This window comes from Carcharhinus amblyrhynchos, chromosome 4 (genome assembly GCF_965287045.1).
Source record: "Carcharhinus amblyrhynchos chromosome 4, sCarAmb.v2.hapA, whole genome shotgun sequence".
NCBI lineage: Eukaryota > Metazoa > Chordata > Chondrichthyes > Carcharhiniformes > Carcharhinidae > Carcharhinus > Carcharhinus amblyrhynchos.
Window position 1 is genome coordinate 47,221,750 of NC_137327.1, and position 23,439 is coordinate 47,245,188.

Here is a 23,439-nt window from a genome sequence, read left to right on the forward strand (position 1 = left end):
GTCGATTTGCTGTACCAACATTTGCAGATCATAACCATTTGCAGCATATTTTTCCCCCTTACTGTCACCACTGGGTTTTATGCTAATTAATTTAAATATGATCTCTGGTTACCAACCCTTCTGTCATTGGAAACAATTTCTCCTTTCTTAGCTCTATCAAAACCTATCAACATTTTGAATACCTCAATTACATCACATTTTAATGATCTCTCCTCCAGAGAACAATTTCAGTTTTTCTAATCTCTTCACATAACTGAAGCATTTCATCCTGATACCGATCTACTAACTCTTCCCTATACACTTTCTTAAGACTTTGACATCATTCCTAAACTTCCTAAAGAAGTGGAGAACTGAAACTCAAATAACTAAACAAGATAACAGTTAGGGAACAAAGAAAAAGTTGTTCTAAGAGCAGAACCAGGTGTTTAAAAGACAAAGAAAAAGCGGAGTGCAAATTTGCATCTCCTAAGGAAATCTGAACAGCTGTTTGGTTGAGTACAGTTGGGTAGATACTTACTACTACTATTTAGTAATAACATTCTGTGATTCATTGTTTGTAAGAAATATATTCCATAATAACAAAGCACAGAAAAGGGTCCTGGTTGGTATTGTTTGATACTCAAGGATTAATTTAACTTAAAGGGGTAAATTCTGTGCTTTGTTGTTATGGAATGTATTTCTTACAAACAATGAATCACAGAATGATATGTGGATCATGATCTGCTCAAGATCAAGCGTAGTAACGGCATGCTGTGCTTGGTTGAAGTCATTACGTTACATTTTAGCTTCATTTGAAGCAATTTTTAAAAGCAGCATCTTGGCCTTTTGGTTAAGATGCAAATGAGATCAAGCCTTGGAGGAGGAGCAGTTATGCCTACTCCAATCAGCTTGGATCATGTAGACCAAGCCCAAGACAGGAGGTGACAGCCCTGTCTTGTCAGGATCGGGAATGTCTCAACTTGTTGAGAGACTGAATTGGACTTGATTTGATTGAATTGGAATGAAAACAAAAAAAAAAGTATTAAGTATCTACCCAACTGTACTCAACCAAATTAGGATCATGAGAGCTCCAAGCCATGGTCTGCTCTTCTTGCTCCATGTCGGGGAGCTGAAATATTTCTAGTTCTCAAGACCAGCATATCTACAGGTCTAGCTGAAGCTCCTGGCAGCCCAAATTTGGAGCTACAGTGGTGCCTGGTGACACTGTGGAACACCTGCAAAATGAAGAGCATCATGGACAGTATATATAGAAAACTGGTCACACTACAGACTCACGCTTCACAGGCCAAAAGGGAATGGGTGACCATCAGACAGAGCAAGAGGACTAGGCAGGCAATACAAGAATCTCCTATGGCTATTCCTCTGCAAAACAAAATACTGTTTTGGATACTGTTGATGGGAAAGGCCTCTCAGATGATAGCAGCAACCAAATTCATAGCACTACAGTGGCTCTGCTGCACAGGGGAGGAGTAAAAGGAGCAGAAATGCAGTAGTCTCAAGGGATTCAACTGTGAGGGGAATAGACAGACATTTCTGTGGTTGGAAAAGAGACTCCAGGATGATATGCTGCTCCTCTGGTGCTAGGATCAAGGATGTCTCAGGGTGGTTGCAGGACATTCCGACAGGGGATGGTGAACAGCCAGTTGTCATGGTACACATTGGTACAAATAACATAGGACCTCATCCCTTTTTATCTAAAAGCAGAACATAGGGAGCAAGGAAAGAAGTTGTAAAGTAGGACCTCAAAAGATAGTTATCTCAGGATTATACCAGTGTCACGAGCTAATCAGAGCAGAATATGCAAGATGAATATGTGGCCAAAAAGATGGTGAGAGGAGGAGAATTTCAGATTCCTGGAGTACTGGAACTGGTTTTGGGGAAGATGGGACCTATACAAACTGGACAAGTTACACCTGGGCAGGACCAGGACTTATTTCATTTTTATTTCCAGGAGGAATCAAGGTGCAGAATCAGATAAGGACACAGTAAAAAAATAATAGGAATGGGAATAGCCTTAAGGTTTTATACTTGAACTCATGAAACATGTGAAATAAAACGGATGAATTAGTTACGCAGAGAGATGTAAAGGAGTGTGACATAGTTGGGATTACAAAGACATGGCTTCAAAGTTACCAAGAGTAGAAACTAAACATTGAGGGATATTCAGTGTTTAGGAAGGTCAGACAGAAAGGTGGTGGAGCTGCATTGTTGATTAAAGAAGATTTTTGATACAACATTGAAGAAAGATATTAGCACAATGTAGAATCTGTTTGGATCGAGGGGGGCAAAAATCATTCATGGGAGTGGTATACAGACTACCAACTGTAGTGGTCATGTTAGGAATAGAATTATGATGTGGATGTGCCGGCGTTGGGCTGGGGTAAACACAGTAAAAAGTCTGACAACGCCAGGTTTTAGTCCAACCGATTTATTTGATAGTAAACACACAAGCTTTCGGGTTAGTCCCTTCGTCAAGTGAATGGAGAGTTCTGGCCTCAGACAGAGCATATAAAGCACAGACTGTTTACAGATTACTGATTAGAATGCGAATCTTTACACCTAACCTGCTGTTCAAGTCTTGAAGTGGCCGACAATGTGAGTGGAAGGAGCACTGATCACAGGTTAAAGAGGTGTGTATTGTCTCCAGACAGTACAGTGAGTGAGGTTTTGCAAACCCAGGCAAGTGTTGGGGGTTACAGATAGTGCGACATGAACCCAAGATCCTTGTTGAGACCGTCCTCATGTGTGTGGAACTTGGCTATCAGTCTCTGCTCAGCGACTCTGCGCTGTCGTGTGCCGTGAAGGCCACCTTGGAGAATGCTTACCCGAAGGTCAGAGGCTGAATGCCCGTGACCACTGAAGTGGCCAAGGTGGCCTTCACGGCACACAACAGCGCAGAGTCGCTGAGCAGAGACTGATAGCCAAGTTCCACACACATGAGGACGGTCTCAACAAGGATCTTGGGTTCATGTCGCACTATCTGTAACCCCCAACACTTGCCTGGGTTTGCAAAACCTCACTCACTGTACTGTCTGGAGACAATACACATCTCTTTAACCTGTGATCAGTGCTCCTTCCACTCACATTGTCGGCCACTTCAAGACTTGAACAGCAGGTTAGGTGTAAAGATTCACATTCTAATCAGTAATCTGTAAACAGTCTGTGCTTTATATGCTCTGTCTGAGGCCAGAACTCTCCATTCACCTGACGAAGGGACTAACCCGAAAGCTTGTGCGTTTACTATCAAATAAATCGGTTGGGCTAAAACCAGGAATAGAATTACACAGGGAATCAGAGATGAATGTGGGAAAGAAACATCTGTGATTATGAGTGACTTTAATTGTATATGGATTGGGTGAGTCCAATTCGTCAAAGTACAGGACAAATCGAAGTGTAAATGGGATAGTTTTCTGGGCCAATACATTGAGGAACCAACAAAGGAACAGACCATCTTGGACTGGGTTGTGTAGTGAGAAAGGATTAGTTAGCAATCTAGATGTGAGAGAACCCTTGGGGATGAGCGATCATAACATGATAGAATTCTTTATCAAGGTGGATAGTAAGATAGTTGATTCTGAGACCAGGTCCTGACTCTCAATAAAAGTAACTATGATGATATGAGGCATGAGTGGCTCTAACTGACTGGGAAAAAGGGTCTTTTTTCAGCTGGAGGTCTGCGACTAGTGGTGTTCCGCAGGGCTCTGTACTGGGACCCGTGATATATATATATATATATATATATATAAATGATTTGGAAGAAGGTGTAACTGGTGTGATCAGTAAGCTTGCAGACGACACAAAGATGGCTGGACTTGCGGATAGTGATGAACATTGTCAGAGAATACAGCAGGATATAGATAGGCTGGAAAATTGAGCAGAAAAACAGCAGATGGAATTTAATCCAGATAAATGCGAAGTGATGCATTTTGGTAGAACTAATGTAGGGGGAAGCTATACAATAAATGGCAGTACCATCAGGAGTATAGACACACAGAGAGACCTGGATGTACAAGTCCACAGATCCTTGAAGGTGGCACCACAGGTGGAGAAAGTGGTGAAGAAGGCATATGACATGCTTGCCTTTATAGGACAGGGCATAGAGTATAAAAATTGGCGTCTGACATTACAGCTGTATAGAACATTGGTTAGGCCACATTTGGAGTAGTACATCTAGTTCTGGTCACCACAGTACCAGAAAGACTTGGAGGCTTTGGGGAGAGTACAGAAAAAGGTTTACCAGGACATTGCCTGGTATGGAGGGTCTAAGCTATGAGGAGAGATTGGGTAAACTGGGGTTGTTCTCCCTGGAAAGACGGAGAATGAGGGGAGACCTAATAGAGATGCATAAAATTATGAAGGGCATAGATAGGGTGAACAGTGGGAAGCTTTTTCCCAGGTCAGAGGTGACAAACATGAGGAGTCACAGGTTCAGAGTGAGGGAGGTGAGGTTAACATACTTTACACAGGTGGTGGGAGCTTGGAATGCACTGCCAAACAGGGTGGTGGAGGTGGCCACACTGGGATCGTTTAAGACTGGATAGCCACATGAACAGGCTGGGAATGGAGGGATACAAACAAATGGTCTAGTTGGACCAATGAGCGGCGCAGGCTTGGAGGGCCGAAGGGCCTGTTTCCTGTGCTGTATTGTTCTTTGTGTCGTTATTACTGAAAGGAAGAACAGTGAACAGCCAACGGCACGCATTCAAGGAACGAACAGGTGAACTCCGAAAGCTGATTATTCCTATTTGGTGCAAGAGTGGAAAGGGAAGTGTGGCCAAGCCATGGCTCATTAGGGAAGTTAGAGGTAGTATTAGATTCAAAGAAGAAGCATACAAATTGTCGTCAAGGTAAAGCAATAGACCTCACGATTAGGAGCAGTTTAAAATTCAGTCAAGGCATACCCAGGATTGATTAAGAAGGGGAAAATAGAATATGAAAGTACACCAGACTGACTAAATATTTCTATAGGTATGTGTAAATAAAAAACTTTGACAAAATCATATTTAGGCCCCTTAGAGTCAGAAACAGGGGAATTCTCAACAGGGAACAAGGAAATGGCTGAGGAACGAAATTCGTACTTTGCTTCTGTCTTCACAAAGGAAAACATGAATAATGGACCGGAAGTTTGGAGAGACACACGTTTTAATGAGGAGCGAAGAGAATCAGTATTAGTAGAGAAATATCTTTGGGGAAATTAATGTGATTGAAGGCGGCTAAATCTCCAGAGCCTGATAATCTTTATCCCAGAGTGCCTAAGAAAGTGGCCCCAGAAACAGTAGATCCATTGGTGGTCATTTCGCAAAATTCATTGGATTCTAGAATTGTTCCTACAAATTGGAGGGTAGGTAAAGCAAGCCCACTTTTCAAAAAGGGAGGTAGAAAGAAAATAGAGAACTATATGCCAGTAAGCCTAACGTCGGTAGTAGGGAAGTTGATAGAGTGCATTATCCAGGATTTCATAGCACAGGATTTGGAAAGCAATGGTATAATCAGATAAAGTTAGGATGGAGTTACAAAAGGGGAATCCCGCTTGACAAAGCTACTCGAATTCTTTGGAGGATGTAACTAGTAGAGTAGACAAGGGAGAATGGGGGGGATGTGATTTATTTAGACTTTTGGAAGGCTTTCAACAAGGTCTCACTCAGCAGATTGCTATGTAAAGTTAGAACACGAGATTGCGAATAGCATCTCGAGGTGGATGGCAGTGAGGGGGTGGGGGGTTGATGATGTGTTCTGGCATGAATAGGCACCACCCAGGCAAGAATTACATTTCACCTCTATTATTTTCCTAAGTGTTGTACAATTGCGTCTGGAAGCTTGCCCAACAAATGGGTGCAATTCTCTCCAGTTTTCACAATTGTTCTACACTTTTTGGGAGGGGGGGGGGGGGGTGAAGAGAGAGAGAGTCTCTTACCAAAAACATTCTAAGTTAGTTAGGACTATATTTATTGGAGTTAGAAGAGCAAGGGGGATCTCATTGACATTTATAAAATTCTAACAGGATTAGAAATGGTAGGGTCAGAAAGAATGTTCCTGAAGGTGAGGGTGCTCAGAATTAAGGGTCATAGTTTGAGGATAAGGGGTAAACCTTTTAGGACTGAAGTGTTGAGAAATCTCCTCGCCCAGAAGAAGGTGAATCTGTAGAATTCACTACCAAAGGAAGCAGGTGAAGCCAAAATGTTGTGCGATTTGATGAAGGAATTAGATGTAGCTCTTGGGGCTAAAGGGATCAAGGGATATAGGGAAGGCGCAATCACTGAATATGATCATAAAGAATGGTGGAGCAGGCTTAAGGGCCTACACCTGCTTCTATTTTCTATGTATGTTGCTATGTCTGAACAATGCTTCAGCTTAGGCCCAGCTAGTGATCCATTAAAGGTTTTGGATAATTTGCTTCTTTGGCACATTTACCTCTATGAAGGAGAGGATTCTCAATGGTTTAAACAGCCTTCTCAACCTGTCCTGCTTTCAATCTGTGTAAGCGTGCCTCCAGGCCTTTCTGTTCCTGCATCCCTTTAAAATTGTACTACATAGCTTATATTGTTCTTCTCATTCTTCCAACCAAAAGGAGTCACTTTATACTGCTTGTGTTAAAATTTTATCTGTCATGTGTTATACCATTTCAGGAAGAAATCTCACAACACCACGTTAAAATCCAACAGGTTTATTTGAGAGCAAAAGCCATTAGATTTTGGAGCGCTGCTCCTTCATTGGGTAAGTGGGAGTTCTGTTCACAAACAGGGCACATAAAGACAAACTCAATTTACAAAGTAATGGTTGGAGTGCAAGTCTTTACAGGTAATCAAGTCTTAAGGTAAGTGGGAGTTCTGTACCATTTTATTTATACCATTTCACCAGTCTGTTTCTACCCACCTCACTGTTCAAATACTTCAAATTTTGTGTTATTTGCAAACTTTTTAAGTTATGCTTTGTGTACCCAAAGAGCAGTGGATAACACCAAACCTTCACAGACACTTTTCTTCCAGTATGAAAAAGAATTGTTCACGACCACTCTCTGCCTGTTTGCCAATTTCTTATCCAAGCTCACTTTAATCAAAGGCTTCAATTTTGTTAACAAGTCTACTACATGGTACTCATCAAATATCTTTTGACAGTCCATATCAATTGTCAGCTACAACTCTCATCAACTTTTACAGATGCACCATAGAAAGCATTCTTTTTGGTTGCATCACAGTTTAGTATGGCTCCTGTTCTGCCTAAGACCGCAAGAAACTACAAAAGGTCATGAATGTAGCCCAATGCATCATGCATACCAACATCCCATTCATTGATTCTGTCTACCCTTCCCGCTGCCTCAGCAAGGCAGCCAGCATAATTAAGGACCCCATGCATCCTGGACATACTCTCTTCCACCTTGTTCTACTGGGAAAAAGATACAGAAGCCCGAGATCACGTACCAACCAACTCTTCCCTGCTGTCATCAAGACTTTTGAATGGACCTACCTTCCATTAAGTTGATCTTTCGTTACATCCTAGCTATGACTGTAATGCTACATTCCACATTCTTTTCTTTCCTTCTCTATGAACAGTGTGCTTTGTCTGTATAGCACGCAAGAAACAATATGTTTCACTCTAATACATGGCAATAATAAATCAAATCAAAACTGTACTACTCATCAGCTTTCACTGTTCATCAAAAATGCAATCTAGTCTGTAAAACATGATTTGCCTTTAATAAATCTAAGGTGGCTTTCATTTATTCACACATATTTTCCAAGTGCCAATTAATTTTGCCTCAAATTGATGCCTTTAAAAGTTTTCCCACACTGGCTGATTTTATCTTTTTTTTAAAAAGGTCTTCAAATCCTCTGCCACAAATTCCTGTATAACATAAGAACATAGTCATCCAATTTGAAGCCACTGAGCTCAATCACTTAAGCCACCCATCCGAAGTGGGCAGGGCCTCTTAAAAATATGGAGATTGGGTTCATAGCAGGTCCTAATTGAAATTTTTACATTTAACTGTTGGTTTTCTACTAGACTGCAGAGCACTGCAACTGCCAGTAAGGTGAAGTAGTCCCAATAGGTAATTTTCAAAACTTTTATTTGTTGGATCAGGAGGAGTAGGCATCTTGCTCCCAGTCCCAGAAAGAAGGTTCAGGGCTTCTCTCTGCAGAACCCTCTTTCCCACTTACCCAAATTCTGACATACAACTATGGTCAACTGGCCTTTTGCAGATGAACAGCATAGTGAAGAGGGCCAAAAATTAAAATATTGCTTTGTTTTATTTCCATTAGTAAAAGTTTCCAATTACATGGCTTCACTACCTAGCCAATGTTAAGAACAGGGCTGAAGTCTTGATAGTCAGAAGAATGGCATCCTTTAGTATTACATAGTCATTTACATTCATTTTGTAATCACAATTAATCATCTAAGGTTAAGCAAGGAAAAGGAACTGTATAATCCTTTAAAATAATAAATCACGTCTTTCAATTTCAGAAATATCCTACCTTCTACAGTTTTGTCAGCAAGACATCTTTCTTGCTTCTGTTCAGCAATTCCTCCAATTAAATTCTCTGTAGCTTGTTTTTCTGATTGATTTTTGCATTCCTTTGAATCTCCATGTGCATCATTGGCAAAGAGCAAGTTTTCATTTCTATCTATATTTGCAGTAGTTTCAAGTTTTTCACTTCCCACAATACTCGAGTAAGCAATGCTAGACTCTGTTATTAGTATACTTGACCAGTATTCTTCAACAGTAGAATACTTCTTGCATTTGCCTTCCTTTATAACATTAAATTCACTATTTTCTTGCACTACATTCTCATTTTGCAGGTCTGGTAAGATTGGATTTCCACAGTCCTGTAGTAGATTTACATCTTTAATAATTAGATTACAGCTTTCTGTTAAGTGCAATTCCTTAATTTCAACGTGTTTCTGTTTATTGAATTCATTCTGCAATTGATCTGTATTTGCACGTTCCACATGTAATGCATCGTCTTGAAGCTGCTGACTAGTTCTTTCTTTACTAAATGAACATGCATTCAATTGGATATTTTCCTCTGTCCAACATGCATTATCTTTCTCCAAATGTGACACACGTTCAAGTCCATTCTTTTCACAATACTCAGTGTGCTCTGTTAAATTACATTGTAAATGATCAGAATTTGTTATATTTTGCATTTCTTCATTTATTAACTCTGCAGTGCCTGTACCATCAGTCAGCTGGTAAATAGCAGATTCTACATTTTCTTCAGTCAATTCAGCAGCTTTAATCCCTATATGTCTTCTGCTGTCCTTCAATGAAAGATCTGAATTGTCAGCAAGTGCAAAATTCTCAAATAAGTTAGTTTCAGAAGTGCCTTCAGAGCCTAAAGACTGGGTTAAAGGAATTTTGTGCCTATCCAATTGCACATCTGCTTCTGGTTGAGTTACATTTTTAATAAACTGTCCAGTTTGATTAAGACTCTGACCATTAAATTGTTCAATGCACTCTGAATGTTGGTTCATTGCCTTTTTCTGCTCTAAACTTTTAGCCAAAGGCTGTATGTACTTAGAAGATGCCTTGTCAGGAACATTTACAAATTCCTCTGTGTTAGCTAACTTGCAGTCAGACAACTGATGATTGAAAAGTTCTTTACTCGAATGAATAAAATCCATTGATGTGCTGTTCTGCTCTGCAACTTCTATGTGCTTATCATGGGTATTTTCTGTTGCATCTGCCTCAGACAGATATTGGTTACTTTTCTGAAATGTTTTTAGCCCATAAATTTCTTTGCAATCTTTCATATCAATTTTATTTCTACTGTGTGGCTCAGACAATGGATCAGCTGAAGAACTTTGAAACTGTCTATCTTGTAAATCGTGAGCAGAAGTCTGAATTTGGCTGCAGACCAGTGGTTCTGAGCAATTACTACTTAAATTGTTTTCTGTGGCATTCATAGTATGTTTAATTAATATATGCATGTCTCCACAGCAAGGCTTGAACTCCTGTTGCATTCCTTCTTGATGGTCAGTTTCCGCTGGTGAAGACAACTCTACTTTTGCAAACACACAAGGCTCTTTATTTTCACTATTTCTGCAAGTCTCATTAGGAAATGGCATTTTGTTTTCCATGGCATCTGCAACTGCCTTATGTTCAAGAATTTCCTCACTGATGCTAATATGCATGTTAAATGGGTTCTGTATTGTTTCTAAATTGGACCTCCAAGTTACATCAGAAGATGCCACTGTGCAATTTAGACTGTTTGATTCCTTGAAACAAGTGCTACTACTCAAGGCATCCAAAGGGATTACTCCTGATGACCTGTTAGCCTTTAACATATGTTGCAATTTTGAGTCTGATGTGCTTGATTGCAAAAGGAAATCATTTTCAGCTAATGAAATTTGACTAAGCTCAACATACTCCCCCTCGAGTTCATGAAGAGGAATTGCTGGGGAACTAACAGAAATATCCAAACAATCTGCAACACTAGTTGGGGAATTCTGCAACATCGTTTTAGGATGTACTTGCTGCACGTTCAGTTCTTTTTCTTTCATGGTTAGATTTTGAGGTGTTTCAGAATGGTTTTCTGGTCCCACACTTTGATCATCCAACAGTAGATTGTTTGGATTATTACAAACAACTTCCTGATCCATAATCCGGTTTCCCGATGACATACTTTCAATTATTTTTGGTTTATCAACAAATTCTGGATTCACTACCTCTTCCCAAGGTACTCGCAAGATACAGTTGTCAGCAGACAAAAGACAGTTTTGCAAAGCTGTTCCCATTCGTCCTTTGTTAATATCGTCCAACCATTCCATAGTGAATATAGAAGTGTAAGAGATCTCTGGAACTATTATTTCCTCTATGTTGTACCCATTTGCTGCCAGACATTTTAGTATAATACGTGGTGTTTTCTTCAGGTGTGGAACCACTTGAAGGTAGAAATCACCAGGTTGTAAAGTTCGCCAGTCAAGTGCAGAGAGTTGGATTACAATTTTTTCACAAATGCATAAAGGCCAGCCTTCGTAGCGAAATAGTAATCCACAGTATTGAAACTGTTAAAAAACAAGATTCAAATCATTTCTGTAAGATGTTTATTCTTGGACTTAAAGCAATTTTCCATTGTCAAACAGTTCGCAAAAAAAAAGTATGTTCATAATGGACAACATTGAAAGGGGGGGGGGGGGGGAGGAGGGAGGGGGTGATATACATGAGTGTGCAGACGGGTAAAAAGAAAAGAACTCAACTGCATGGAAGGCGAAGGAGAGAGCTTGCACGGGCAGAGTCAGAGCACACAGGGAGGTCAAAACGCAGGGCAGGGCCAGAACACAGACAGGCGGGCCACAAAAGATGGATCGGCCGGGTGGGGGAGGGGGGTTTGGAGATTAAAAGGGGGAGAACACAAATTCTCACTTTTATCTGCTGTACATGTTAGCACAAAGTAATCATTCAATATGTCTGCTACGATCTCATTTTCATTGACAATATTGTTTTCCATTTTGGTGCCCAACTTGCAGATGACCAATTTATTTTTCATAATACAATTGTACAAACATGTTGAACTTGATCCTGTTTCAAGTTTCTTTTCCTATACCCTGTCTGTTATTTACTGATTCACCTTCTTTTGATACTCTTTGCATCTCTCCTATTCACCAGGATCTGTTTTTTTTAATTTATCCTGTATTATTGAAAGTATTATTTCAACCCCAGCTCAAGTATTGTGTCAAATTCTGGACAGCTCACTTTATGGAAGAGGTAAAGTTTTTGGAGAGGGTATGGAAGAGGTTTATTAAAATGAGTTCAGGGATAAAGGTTTGCACTTACATAGATAGACTGGAGGTGCTGGTCTTGGTCTTGGTGATGGCTAAGCAAAGATTAGACAGAGATGTTTATTTATTCTGCCTAAATTCAACATGGTATTAAAGAGGAACGGTTTCTAATGAGTAAAGGATCGGTAACTAGAGGGCACAGATTTAAGGCGATCGGTAAATGAACTGACGTTAAGTAAAACTTTCTAACCAAGAGGTTAGTATTTTGAATGCACTGCCTGATAAAATGGATACAGATTTAATTGTCGTCTTCAATTGGGGAATGGAATAAATATGTGAAGGGGGAAAAGAATTGCTGAAATGGGGAAAAGAGCTGAGGAGTACAACTATCAGCTATCTAATTCGATAGGCTGAATAGCCTCCTTCTATGCTGTACCAATCTGCACTCCACTATAAAGCTTTGTGGCTCAGGGGTTATTTGCTACATTTCTATGATGACATAATAGACTGTACTTCCATCCCACCAAGTTCTAGGCTGGGCAAGCATGGAGCATATACAGCACTTTTCACCTCCATTAAAAAGTAAAGATTCAAAACATCAGTTTAGATTTTACACGTGGGGTTGTTTCACACAAGCCAAAGGTTTGGAAGTTACGAGTCTAGGGTTTAATCGTTACATGTGTCAAGCAAAATTTCTAAATACTCCATCATCAGTAAAAGTTGAACAATTAAACCAGAAGTATGCTTCTTGTCACACAAATTCCCAAGTACTTAATTGTAAGTGTGAAACAACACAATCCCCCCAGTCCAAGAACCACAGAAAAGTTACAGTACAGGAAGCCATTTGACCCATCCTGTCCATGCCAGACCTAATCCCACCTTCCTGTACCCAGCCCGTAGTCCCATAGCTTACAGTATTTAAGGTGCAGGTCCAGATGCTGTTCGAATGAGTTTAGTGTCTCCGCCTCCATCACCCATTCGGGCAATGAATTCCAGAACCACCACACCACATCACGTCACACACACCCCACACCCCCGCCACACACACACACACACACACACACACACACACACACACACACACACACACACACACACACACACACACGGCATAAAAATGTTCTTCCTCATGTTCTGGCTACACCCTCTGCACTTATCTAGAATAGATTCTAAAATTCTCTGCCAAGGGAAACAATTTTATCCTGTCCACTCTCCCTTCCCTTATAATTTTTTATACCTTAATCAAGTTACCCCTCAACCTTTGCTCCAAGGAAAATAATCTATCCAATCTCTCCTTGTAGCTACACTTATCCTGTAATTTGGCACTGTTATGTCTCCGTTGCTCAAATATCTCTCTCACTTGAAGTCTTTCCATCCCCTAATTCTCCATTATGCAATCAGAGCCATTTCCATTGATTATAAAGATCAGCAAATGCTGAGTCGATAGCACTTAAAATCATAAAAGGCTAGCGAGACCCTGACTATTACAGGGTCTGTTAATGAAACAGATATGGGTCAAGAGACCAGAAGTTCAGGGAAAAGTACAAACAGATGGTTCAATAGAAATAACAAGTGGGGAGGGGAGCAGAAGGCTATAAGACCAAAGCAAAATGGAGCAAAGTGAAAAGTCCTAACAGGTGGATGCAGGTCCAAAAGTAGAAAATGTTGCAATCTCTTTTTAAACAGAAGGCTGCAATGCCGAGAGAGAGGATTCAGTAAGGGAGGTGAGCTTTAACCTTAAAAACTAAAATAACTGAAGTTCCACAGAAATTTACAGCACAGAAGGCCACCACCATGTTTTTGCCAGTATTTTAGATCAACCCAAAAGTACCCTCATGTATCTGTTCTCTCTTTGTAGCCGTGTGTCATCATTTATTTCAAATATTTTCCAATTTTCCCTTCAAAGATACAATGGTCCTTGACTCATCCATCCCCATGAGACAAAATAAAAAAGCGATAAAGCCTAACCACAAGCACCATCTAAGAGACAAAATTTCAGTAGAATAACATCTTTATTTGTAGTGGCAGGACTAAATGCCAAGTCTAATGGACAGTACCAGTAGTTTAGTTAATCAAATATTGCCGAGGTGATGAAACTATAACATGAAATAAGTACAGAAGTGCATCATACAAACGGTCTCTTAATTTTTGAAGAAAATACAGACATTCCTGTATGATTCCTTTGAGCTACTCACAAGAAGCCAAAAAATAATCTTGGAGTGGTACTTATATTAAAAATCTTTTGTTACTCAAGTTAAATTTGATATATTTTTCTAATTTATTTAATGGCAGTTAAATAGTCACACATTTTTCCTGACCAACTGTACTTTTGTGCTTCAAAATACAAGGCTGCAGTTAAGAGGAATTGACTAAAATGAGTTGCGCGTTCTCCCAGTAACTTTTGAGTGCAGCCACCAATGGTGGCATGACTTGCTTCTTAAAATATGACAGAGTAACTAGTATTGCGTTCATTGTTTGATGTGAAAATGTGAAAGTACATAGATATAAAAGCCACAGTCCTGTCAAACTGAACTAATTTGCATTATCCCCACCTACTACCCTCATACTTACACAGGCATCCTGCTGAATGCACTGCAGAATATGCTTAGCAGGAACAAGGAAATCAATGAGGTAGCACAATCCGTCACCACGATACGTTTTTTCCACTACATCAAAAACTTGACACAGGACATTGGATGCTGTTGCCTCAAAAGGTGGATAGAGTGCTGAAAGAGTACTCTGAATACAAGTATCCAAAGATTCAAAGTCCTGCCAAAAGGAAAACATTAGTAATTTAGCTGCTATCATTTAACCTGGCAACTCCAGAAATGTACAATAATCTTTGCGATGTGCAGAAAATATAAAAGGTTACATTTATAATTGGTTCTGTTGAAGCATCTAAAATGCAAAAAGCAAAACTGCAACCAAATTTCTGTTCACCAAAAAAATGGCGTCCCAATTCAAATCAATAACCTTTCGTGAGAATTTTTGCTGAAAGGAAATCCAGATAAAAAGTCATCAACCTGAACTATTAACTCTGCTTCTCTTTCCACAGTTGCTGCCAGACCTGCTCAATATTTCCAGTATTTTATGCTTTTATTTCAGATTTCCAGCATCCATAGTATTGTGCTTTTGGGTGAAAAATGGCTACTGACTAAATTTGCATAGCTCGGCTTATAAATTTGACCAAGACTTTAATACATCTTACAAAGAGTGTTACAATAAAAATAGCCCATAAACTAAGTCAATAAAGCTTGCATGTTAAACAAGTGATCATTTGAATTCTCAGCAAAAAAACATTTACAGATCTTGCTACTTTCTTCATAAATCAAAATTCTCCTAACATGCTTAGTAACAGGTCCAGTGCCACTTGCTAGTACTAAAATCTCTGGTACATGGTTCATAGTCTTATAAAAGTTCCCTTCATCATCCCTTCATAAAGATAGATTATGAAAGGAAGACTGAATTCCATGCTTCACTGTCATTCACACCAATAGAAAGCTGATTCTCTGGAATCCGTGGATATCATATAAAACTTAACACTCGTTATTTATTGCATAGGTCTATCAAATGCAATTAAGGAAACTAACTAAATTATTTACCAGTATGCAAGTTAGGTAAATTGTACACTGAACTGCAATGCTGTTTATGTACAAAGAGATTCTCATAAGGTTTTCTATTTTGGACTTGCATGTGCAGCGGTCCAAATACTTGCATTAAATCCATCAGGAAATGACAGGAAAGTTTGGTCAACAGGGATAAAAGTTTCTGCTTGCTTATTAAGCTTCATGAAAATAGTTTCATTACTGATGATTATTGCTTTGACTGAATTATAATCCTCGTTTCACCCCAGGAATGTCATGCTTCATTAACAAAAGGAACTTGACGTTTCATACAGCTCAGCACCGTGCAGGTATATTTGTCAAATACAACTCTTAAATCGGACTCTTAAATCGGCCTCGCAGGTGGAGGAGGTGGTCAAGAAGGCGTATGGTGTACTGGCCTTCATTAATCGAGGGATTGAGTTTAGGAGTCGGGAGGTAATGCTGGAACTTTATAAGACCCTTGTCAGGCCTCATTTGGAGTATTGTGCGTAGTTCTGGTCGCCTCACTATAGGAAAGATGTAGAAGCTATTGAAAGGGTGCAGAGGAGATTTACAAGGGTGTTGCCTGGACTGGGAGGCATGCCTTATGAAGTTAGGTTGAGGGAGCTGGGACTCTTTTCCCTGGAGAGACGAAGGTTGAGAGGCGACCTGATAGAAGTTTATAAAATGTTGAGAGGAATAGATAGGGTGGACTCTCAGAGGCTATTTCCCCGGGTTGAAATGGTCGCTACGAGAGGACACAGATTTAAGGTGCGGGGAGGGAGATTCAGAAGTGATGTTAGGGGTAAGTTTTTCACTCAGAGGGTGGTGAGTGAATGGAATCGGCTGCCGTCAGTGGTGGTGGAGGCGAACTCGCTGGGGTCTTTTAAAAGACTTCTGGATGAGTATATGGGGTTTAATGAGATTGAGGGTTATAGATAGGTCTGTAGGTTGGTAGGTGATGTGATCGGCGCAACTTGTGGGCCGAAGGGCCTGTTTGTGCTGTAGTGTTCTATGTTCTATACAAGCTGCACAGCACACATTCAACAGAAAAACAGCACAACATAGTGTACAAGGTCAGGACTTTCATACATGACTACCAGTTATGTAATCTGTTACTATAACAGACTGATTTAAAACTTTATACAACTGATGTTGGCTTTTCTCTCATTCAACATTCCTTTCTACATCCTATGAAAATACAGGTCAAGGAATTCTTCAATTAGTGACAGATTGTTATTTTAGTTTTAAAACCTGCAATTAATTATGAGCTATTTTAAGAGAAAACACTGGAAAATCTCAGCAGGTCTGGCAGCATCTGTAAGGAAAGAAAAGAGCTGACGTTTCGAGTCCAGATAACCCTTTTTCAAAGCGTTGACAAAGAGTCATCTGGACTTGAAACATCAGTTCTTTTACAGAGGCTGCCAGGCCTGCTGAGATTTTCCGGCATTTTCTCTTTAGATTTCAGATTCCAGCATCTGCAATAATTTGCTTTTATCCAGCCATTTTTCAATTTTTGTTTGAACTATCCAATGGCCAGAGTTTCTACCCTAAAGGGTGAAAGGTGGCTTGCACTACACTTTTCATCCAAGCTTCAATCTAGTATGGCTGATCTTCACTGAGCCTCACTCAATCTTGTGCATAGCACTTGCAGCAACAACTTTCACATGAAAAATATACTCAATCATGAAACTAATTTCATACAGAAAAATGTTTGCGTTATGAAGGCACGGGATCTTTATGACAAGAGAGGGGTCTCAGAAGTAAACAGTCAAGAACGCAGGATAAAAACAATGTTCATAAGCACTTATCTATCTATCATGCTGGTAATAACCTCAAAATATTCCACTTAATTAGTCAAGCATGACCTGCACTTCACAAATCCATGCTGACTCTGATGAGTGATATTTGGCCAAGCCCTCAGTTACTCTCTGATGACCGATTCCAGTAATCCTGCCATAACTAATAGTGTGCACACCACTCCAATGTTTAGACAATTTATATGCACTGGGTCAAATTTAAGCCTTTCCATCCAGCAGTTATGTGCAGTTAAAATCATTCTCTTTATTTACCTGCCCTTAAGGCACTAGCAACCAACCATTCCTAATTTTATCCTGCCCTGAGAAAGCAGCAGCAACAAAACTGGTTGGGGTCTTGCTCACATAAGATGTCTGCTTTTGACATTTAAAACGAAATTTGGCTGTTAGAATTGACCAAGTCTCAGTCTTCTGCAGGCAAACAAAGCATCAAATCTTCAAAATGTTTTGCTCTTGAAAACATGCTGGCAGTTAAAATCCAAACCACTGAAAAGAGTAACAGTCCAAAAACATAATCACTACGAACATTATTTACATCATACCAATCTAAAAAAAATCCAAAACAACTAATTTTTTTTGTTTAAAAAATTTCTGCCCAGGCTGTAATGTATCATTCAATGCCATGCCACTTATTTCAATAAATCATCTTTGCAGCATTTTATCAAATGTCCTTTCAAATTAAATAGACACCCTATTTTCAATAAATATCCTTGCTTCATCAAGTTACTCTATTAAAAATTTATCTGGTTTGCCTTTTATAAAATCCATACTGACTATCCTAATTAATCTAAGCATTCCTATTTAAATATCAATTTCCTCTCATATTAGGACCTCCTAGAACCTACCCACTATCAACGTTAAGCTACCTAATCGATGGTTGTACGTTTTTTTAACCCTTACTCACTTGTTAAAGAGTTGTATTTGCAGCTAGCAGCCCTCTAGTTAAACTTCCCTTTATAAGGATTTTTGGAAGAGGGTACTTATTGTTCTCTCATTCCCAGCACTTTCCATGAAGCCTCTTCTCACCATTCAGCCATCCTTTTTTATTTATTAGTGTCATAAGTAGGCTTACATAAACATTGCAATAAGGTTACTGTAAAAATACCTAAGTTGCCATATCCTGGCGCCAGTTTGCATATACTGAAGGAGAATTTAGTATGGCCCATGTACCTTATTCGCACATCTTTCGGACTGTGGGAGGAAACCCACGCAGACATGAGGAAGAACGTGCAGGCTCCGCACAAACAGTGACCCAAGCTGGGAATTGAACCCAGGTCCTTGGTGCTGTGAGGCAGCAGTGTTAATCACTGTGCTACCATCCTGGGATAGGAACCTGATCAAAAGCTTCTATCTTCACTGAAATCATTATGTGAATGCTCAACTTACAAAGTAGTATAACTATTGCCATTGCTCTTTTCCACAGTCAACACAAGTGTAAAATTAGTACCTTTTGTTCCATGCTAGGAACAGAATGGAGGTTTCATTGATCTAATTATAAGGAGGTCGTTGAAAACTCGCGTCCTCATCTGAACTCACCAAGTTTAATTCTCATTAAAGGGGCAGACCTAATACATTACTACCTGCCATTATTCATTACAGATAACGATGACCGAGTGCATTTCTAGCATCATCTGTTTTTGTATAGACAGAGATCATTAGAGAAAGAAAACACGAGAACAGAACAACACATTAGGCAAACAATAATCATGCAAACACACCCATCACAGACAAGACAATAAATCAAGGATATTCTGCATGACAAGACAAAAACAAGAGATTACTTCAATACATCACTATATACATAACTGCCCAAAAGAGTTCAGAATCAAATAGGCTAGGAAACTGCCAGGCTATACAGAAACCACTCTGGAGACAGTAAACAACAATAATGTCACAGATACAAATTTCAAGTCAGTACAGCAGATCAGACAGACAGATCAAGGGCATCCAAAGAGTCACAGCGCAACAAAGTAAGTTACAAGTGCAGGAACAGAGACACTGACATGTGTCAGAAGGACCAAATCAGAGAGTTAATGGGAGCAGATCACAACAGCTCACAGAAGTACATTTACTGGGCTAACAATAGGAAAATCATAATTCCCTTAACCTAACACATACTCTAGAAACCATAATACAGCAAATGGTCAACTTTGTACTTGAGCTTTTACATACTAAAGCAGGCAGAGTTCCAGGTGCTGATACAATCAAAGACAGCAAGCCACAAGCAGATTAATTCATGCATGAGGCCTTGTTGCTGGAATTATCCACCGACTGAGACAAATCAGTCTGCTAAGATCCAACTGTACTGAATGTCTAGTTCACTCTCTAGCTGCTCCAGTTATTATCTTCCAGAAACCTGACACAGTCCAGACACATCTCGGTAACCTTGCAGTGAAACACAATCTTAATCCATGGACTATTCAAGCAATTGCTTTATGATAAATTGTCAGGACATGTCACTAATTTTAAAGCTGGTACCGTATACATGCTATTTAATCAACTTCACTTTTATCCACTACTATACACATGTAAAACCACGCTTGGAAAAAGTAAAATACAGATTCCATATGGCCTACAAAGAGCTGACCATCTGGGAATTGCAAGGTTGTAATTTTGCACTAACTGCATGTATATATGCAAAGTCATTTTAGAATTGCATTTGTAAGTCTGAAGCAAACGTACATGCGCAATTTTTGCCAAATTCTGTGCAATTAGAACCACTATAGCTACAGTCTCAAACAAATTTGGATAATACAAACAAATGATGCTACCACTAGATCCCTGAAGTGGATTCCATTCCCAAACTTTGATCAGAACAAAAATACACTGAACAAAATCACTAAATACACATTACAACACTGCCCCTGTAATTACTTTATTGAAAAAACATCTTTAGAAGTTTCTCAGTTCTATCATAGCTAACTTATGTTTGTGATGTTCAAACATTTGAATCTCATTTAAAATACTTTAAGATCAAAATGGGGTTATAATAAAGTCACTGTATAGTTTGAGGTCATTTGTCCCCATGGGGGAAAGGTATGGGGAAAAAAGACAAGTGGATGTAATGTTAAACATTTGTATTGTTGCACAAAGTTATCTACAAGGATAATTTTCAGAATTTATGAAGACCGCATCAAAAGTCTAAATATCAGGATTATTGTACATGTTTACTAAAACCGAATGGTTGGAAGTTTACTGTCTGTTCAAATCTCATTTTTTTCACATTTTTCACCATTAGTTCCATGATGACAGCTTCTTAAGAATAAAGGACTCTTGCACAGAGCAACTGCCTTTGGCCAGCAGCAAACCTGGTTACTAACATAGGAAATGCAACTTTAACTTCGTCATATCAATAATATCTTCCATAAAACAAAGTCACGCTGATATATAGCCTGCAATGGGTCTGAAAATCAACAACTGGCTTCATATTTATGTTAGCATGTGCCAAAACGTGTTTGTGATGGATACAAACTTTCTTAATGTTGCTGCAATTACCACACCCATGTCAACTTATGTATTTAGATGTAATTGAACAGTAGGTAATTAGTTTTGACATACAGAAAATGCACTCCAGAATTTTTGTGAACTATTCAAGCTTGGTCCAGATGCAAGAGTAATGAATAGCTGCTCACAACATCAAGGCAACATTCAATGAAGTATAGCATCATTTGTCATCATATTACAAAGAAAGCGATTCCAAGCTGCTTCCGCAACCTTGCCAGTAAGATAAGTGCCCAATCTTTGTTATGCTGCTATTTTCCTCCATATAAAATGGACAAAATTCAAATACTATCCAACATTTATCTCTTTTATAGAATCATATGATCTCTGCAGTGCAGAACGAGGCCGTTCAGTCCATCAAGTCTGCACCGACCACAATCCCACCCAGGCCCTATTCCCATTGCATGAATGGCATTAGTTCCCCATCCCATTAAGTTTCCATATAATACTATATACAAGTTTTAACTTCGAGCAAAATAAATACACTTACATTTACTTGGCTCCTTTTACATTATCAGGATGTGCCAAAATACTCTGCAGTTAATACATTAGCCTGTGTGTTGCAGTTGGAAATGAGTGTTCTCCATTCACCTCATTGACAGCTTCACACAGAATTATCACCAGCTTTAGAGAGGGGCTTCCTCCAATCCAGCATTTGTTTCAACCCCACATGCTCTACAGGAATTTATGGCATCTGAGAGTCACAAAACGAATTGCAAGGTTCTTCAACCAGATTGAAGTATTCTTAATGAGTCACACAGTGCTTCAATCCTTAAACATAAAGGAAGAAATATGAATAATGAACATAAACTAAAGATTGCAAAACACAGGTGCAATTAGAGGGAGATAGAGAGGTAGAAAAAAGAACTTGAAAAAAATTTTTGAAAGATCTCTGATGTTAATTAATGCATACTGAGGCTCCACACTTGGAAATTAAATTTTCAGAGCCAAAGATGTTCTACAGTAGTATTATTGCTCAGCATGCCATTTAAAAATTCCCATATTCTTGAAACTAGTCCTAATATTTGTCAGTTGTTTTTAGTGCATAACTAGTGGGCAAGTACCCTTAGTTCAGGCATTTTCATTGATTTCAATGCCATATCAGCAAGCAGCAGCATACCCTATGGTATTTCTTAATCTAACTTTAGTATTTCCAAATTTAACTGAGCTTCTGCAAGTGCTAGCAGTTGCTGTCCAATTTATCCTATTATAAATGCTGAGTGCTGTTAGCTTCTCCATTATGTGATGATGCTGTGCCTTTAAGAAATGTATTTATAGCATGTTTCTTGTCCCCAGTTCACCGCCAACATCTCCACCTTGTATCACGGTTTTTGTGAGGAGTATGTTTAAAATTTAGCTCTGTTACACGGTGCTGATTTGTCTGCAAATCAGGCAGCTCAAATGCTGAGAATGCGGACTAACAATTGATTGTAGCTACAGATGTGTTTGTTTTGATCTTAGTTATGCATTTTTGTTTATCTGGTTTCCCCCTGGGGTTTCAGAGTAGGGTTTTGAATAGGTTGATTGACAGAGACAGTCATGTATTAAGGGGAACAGTTAGACATACAGGGAAAAGCAGGCAGTTTTGCCTGGTTCTGAAAGAAGAGGTATCTTCTGTCTTTTTTTTCTTAGAGCTGTCAGAAGATAAATCTCTCTTTCCAGTGGTGTTCAAAACACTCCAGGACTTTTAACAACCCAAAGCACAAAAGCCCATCTGTTGCTGACTGATTTTGAAGAGGAGTTTAAGTCTTTAAGAGAAATAATGCTTGAATTAGAACTATTAGAGTAAGGTTAGCAGTTAGGAACTGTATCTTGTCATGTTTCTGTATTGCTCAATTCGTAAATATTAAGCTAATTCACTTTTTACAGTCAAACTGCATTGTTAAGTTTGTTTTGATAAAAGTTTCCCAGTGTGTCAATAGGGGTAACACCTTATCCTCACATTAATGCCAAAATAGTAAATAGTGGGGGTCTGTCTAACTTCATAATATAACTTGAGGTTTCTGATCCAATATCCTAACAATTATTATCACAAATTCCTCATGAAAACTATGTCATAGATCAAGTTTCTGTTCACCCCACCCAAAATTCTCTCCTTTGGTGTGGTATCCAATTTGGCCTGATTATACCTCCTAAATATCTTGTGACATTTCTATATATGAAGGATGTTATATCAATGCGAGGTGTGGCTTTTGCTTTGCAAGCAGATGCAGCAATAAATTTGCACAAACGTAGAAATTAAACCATGAGTTGCAAGTTAGTATACTACATCTGCTGATCACAATGCGGTGTCCTCTAATTTGGGAAGAACAAATGTGGATTGAGTGATCACACTGTGCATACTGCGAACATGACCCGGGGCTGCTTGTCATATGTCATTTTATTCTCCATCATTGAGACGTATAAGATGATGAATGGGATGGATAGGATAGAGGTGGAGAGACTCTTCCCGCTCAAAAAAGACAGTAGGACTAGGGGGCACAGCCTCAAGATAAAGGGGAGGCGGTTTAGAACGGAGTTGAGGAGGAACTTCTTCACTCAAAGGGTGGTGAATCTCTGGAATTCTCTGCCCGTTGAAGTGGTGGAGGCTGCCTCGCTAAATATTTTTAAGAAGCAGGTTGATGGGTTCTTGATAAGAGAGGGGATTAAGGGTTATGGGGAGAGGGCGGGAAAGTGGAACTGAGCCACGACAGATCAGCCATGATCTTATTGAATGGCGGGGCAGGCTCGAAGGGCTAGATGGCCTACTCCTGCTCCTATTTCTTATGTTCTTATGTTCTTATGTTATCTTGTTCCCATTCTTGACTTTTCTGGCCTTG

General features: G+C 39.3%; 1 protein-coding gene across 2 annotated transcripts in view; it reads right to left on the bottom strand.

Annotated features, from left to right (window-relative positions):
* The window catches only part of plekhg4 (pleckstrin homology domain containing, family G (with RhoGef domain) member 4), a 203,975-nt gene that overhangs the window by 160,419 nt on the left and 20,117 nt on the right, over positions 1-23,439 (bottom strand). For both annotated transcript variants that reach the window (XM_080187099.1, XM_080187098.1), the window contains exons 2-3: positions 14,290-14,487; positions 8,472-11,004 (exon numbers count right to left, since the gene is read on the bottom strand). In XM_080187099.1, the coding sequence (XP_080043225.1) occupies positions 8,472-11,004; positions 14,290-14,487 (2,731 nt within the window). The remainder of the gene's footprint in view (positions 1-8,471; positions 11,005-14,289; positions 14,488-23,439) is intronic.